Source organism: Akebia trifoliata, chromosome 4, assembly GCF_017979445.1.
Source record: "Akebia trifoliata isolate Shusen 1 chromosome 4, ASM1797944v1, whole genome shotgun sequence".
Lineage (NCBI taxonomy): Eukaryota > Viridiplantae > Streptophyta > Magnoliopsida > Ranunculales > Lardizabalaceae > Akebia > Akebia trifoliata.
The window spans coordinates 35,747,299-35,750,254 of NC_141378.1; the positions used below are offsets into that span (position 1 = coordinate 35,747,299).

General features: G+C 36.8%; 1 protein-coding gene across 2 annotated transcripts; it reads right to left on the bottom strand.

Annotated features, from left to right (window-relative positions):
• Positions 1-689: 689 nt before the first annotated feature.
• LOC147404810 (uncharacterized) lies at positions 690-2,348 on the bottom strand. 2 transcript variants are annotated; one of them, XM_086440887.1, is made up of 4 exons: positions 1,698-2,348; positions 1,409-1,594; positions 944-1,277; positions 690-848 (listed from the first exon to the last, which is right to left on the bottom strand). In XM_086440887.1, the coding sequence occupies exons 1-3, from the start codon at positions 2,184-2,186 to the stop codon at positions 993-995; spliced, it is 960 nt and encodes a 319-aa protein (XP_086297013.1). In that variant the 5' UTR covers positions 2,187-2,348; the 3' UTR covers positions 690-848; positions 944-992. The 2 variants fall into 2 exon arrangements, with proteins under 2 accessions (XP_086297013.1, XP_086297012.1); XM_086440886.1 differs by having other exon boundaries at positions 690-1,277.
• Positions 2,349-2,956: the final 608 nt, after the last annotated feature.

The following is a 2,956-nucleotide window of genomic DNA, read 5'->3' on the forward strand; positions in this document are numbered from 1 at the left end:
ATGAGATATTTACAATGAAATGAAACCTTGTAGTCAATTACATGGACGAGTGATGCATACTTAAATCCATAATGAAGAGTTTTAGCATTATCATGTGGAAGTCTGACCTCCTTTCTGATCCCCTAGGTTGAAGTCTTGAATCATTACCTTGCAATAGAAAGTTGATCCGAAGAGATACTCTTATGATTTATGGTTTCGATTGACATGATGTTAATTGACTATCCCAGACCATGTAAGTGTGTAAGGTCTCCATCAAATATACGACTCAGATGTATGAAAAAATAGACATTCCAATGAGCGAATGTTTACACGTTTTTGAGGCTCTTCATCAAACATATGAAAAAACATAGATTTCCAATATATCAATATTTGAGTTCTCTTTTAATGCATAAGCAGCTTTATCAATATTTTTCATTTTTATGTAAATAAATTAATAAATATAAATTAAGACTACGGATTGACCTCAATTGGATCAATTTAACTTATTTTCGATTTGATTATTAATTTGATCTTTAAAGCATTAATTATTAAGTTGTTGTCTAAAAATTAGAGAGCATTTGGTGAGAAAAATCTATATTGTGGTGCATCAAGTAATTTTCACTAAAACAAAACATAAAGTCAGTTTGCTTGAGCTTCTAATTTAGGTAATTAAAATAAGAACAAGTGGCCCTTTCTAAACAATACAAGGATAGTAGCAAAAGTCTTCCATTATTAAAAATCACATAAAATAATCTACACAAAAGTCACCACCGGAATCATAGCTGTCTTTCGGGCACAAGGGCAACCAAAGCCGCGTTATTCAATCCCTGCCCGTCCAACCCAAAAGCTGCCCGTCCAGCTGTCTCCACCTTTTTTAAATAAAATTATAATAATAATAAATATTAAAAAAAACCCAACAAACAGTAAGTTTAAAAAAAAAAAAAAACAGTTTAATTTCTTTTACGTTTCTCCGCTGTGTGTTCGCTCCCCTGTGGATCTCATCGGTTACTCAATTAATCGTAGGTGCAAGAGTTCTTCAAAGAAATGGGGACATTGAGCTTCTTTGGATCAAGAACGACTGAACATTCGATCCTTTTATAGAACTTTGGTTTAACCAATCTGCCCAAAACGTAAGCTCGGGATCGAACCATGAAGTTCAGCTTCAGTGGCACTGGAATAGTTGTAGTGCCCGTTGGAGTGCTCAATGACGCTCCACTGCCGTACAGAGGGATCTTATTCCCCTCGACAACAACTGTTATTGATCTATGACTCTTTCTTGATTGATAAAATTTCTTTATCTGCAACAAACCCAGAATCACAAATTCATAAAAAAATTCAAAAAACCCAGATCTTAGATCTCACTAATATTCAATAATTAATGAAAAATTTACAGAGAAGGGATTATGGAAAGATGGGTAGTATTGCTTACGGTGCCAGAACCGATGTTGAGTTGAGAGAAGGAGAGATCTAAAGGAGTTGAGGTCACATGAACTCCGAAAAATGTAGCAGTGTTACGAAACGTGAGCTTTACAGAGGAGTTCATGGAAACCATGTCAGTGGCCACTCCTGTAAAATCTGAACCAGCTGAAATCATGAATCGCTCGAATGTGATACTCTGCCAATCAATTATCAAATACACATTTCAGGAAAATTTGAAATTTAACAAATTTCACACAAAATTAAACAGATCGAGACATGGGTTTAGTAGAAAATTTCACCTTCATTGTGATTTGGGGTTTCTGAGGTCGACTAGCTCCCCATAAGATCAAAGAAAACAGAGAGAATAGAATGACGAATCCAAGAACAAAAGCGAGAAAATAACACCTACGAGGGAGACCCTTATGAGTTCCTTCTTCTTCGAGTAATCCTTCTTCTTCAATTACATCGCATTCTTTCCAAGGTTTCTGACCCTTTCGATGTCCAGTTCGAGATCCATCGTTTGGGGAGATCTTTCGTGAACCAGGTTTGAGTGAACCAGAGAATCGGCTTGAGGAAGACTCACGAGAATGGCGACCAACAGAGGAGTGAGAGTGAGGAGGTGAGCCCATGGGGCTGAGGACTGGTGTGGAGTGAAATGAAGTGGTGGTCTTCTCGCCATCGTGAGAGTCACGTGATGGGCTCTGAACATAGTAGACAGGACGACGAGGAGATCTTGTTGGAGATGATGGAGCGAGACTCGTAACCTCTGAGTCCGTTTTTGCGTGCATTTTTCTGAATCTGACTGACTCTTGTTAATTCTTCTTCTTCTTCTTCTTAGAAGCAAACCCACCAGAAAGAGAGACACGGAGAACAGGGGAGACTCAGAGAGGTCTCCTTCTTTATGTTTTTCTCACCTTTTCTCCTGTCCCTCACTAAAAAAGAACCCTCAAACAAGTTACCTTCTAATCTTTTATATAAGAAAAAAATTAAATGCGCCATGACCCATGAGAGAGGGATTTCTTTTTCTTTCTACATCCCTCAAAATTTTACGTTCGTGTGATCAATGATTCAAATTGTCGAGATCGACAATTCAAATCATTGACATTGACCTTTGTTTGAACCGTTGAGATCGATGTTTTACTACAGTAATTGAGATAAAAGATTGTAAATCATCAATCTCAATGTTTGAACGTGAATCATCAAGATCAACATTCAGACTGTTTAGATGGACCATTTTACAAGCTATGGAGACCATTTTTGTCACACTCTTAGACGAGGCACGCGTCCTTTTTACTTTAGTGAGCCTTCCACAGATCCAAGCAATAAATAAGAAAGATTGGAAACTCACCATTGATCGGGTAATGTAGCATCAATCGGGCAAGTAACTAAACTCAAGAGACAGTGTAAGCAGCCCTAAGATCATATCACTCGAGTTTGACATAATAAAATAAGAAATTTATAATTATCTAAGCTTGTTCATTTGTCAAATTTTATTATTAAATACGATATTTTCATGTACTTATCAAAACAGTGAAATCAAGTCAACTTAATAATTAAT

Bases quoted from the DNA above. Each gene is read 5' to 3' on its own strand.
- LOC147404810 (XM_086440887.1), bottom strand. From the start codon at position 2,186: ATGCACGCAAAAACGGACTCAGAGGTTACGAGTCTCGCTCCATCATCT. The intron at 1,595-1,697 runs GTGAAATTTTCT...ATTGATTGGCAG, and splicing joins AACCCCAAATCACAATGAAG to AGTATCACATTCGAGCGATT. The intron at 1,278-1,408 runs GTAAGCAATACT...GGTTTGTTGCAG, and splicing joins TCAACATCGGTTCTGGCACC to ATAAAGAAATTTTATCAATC.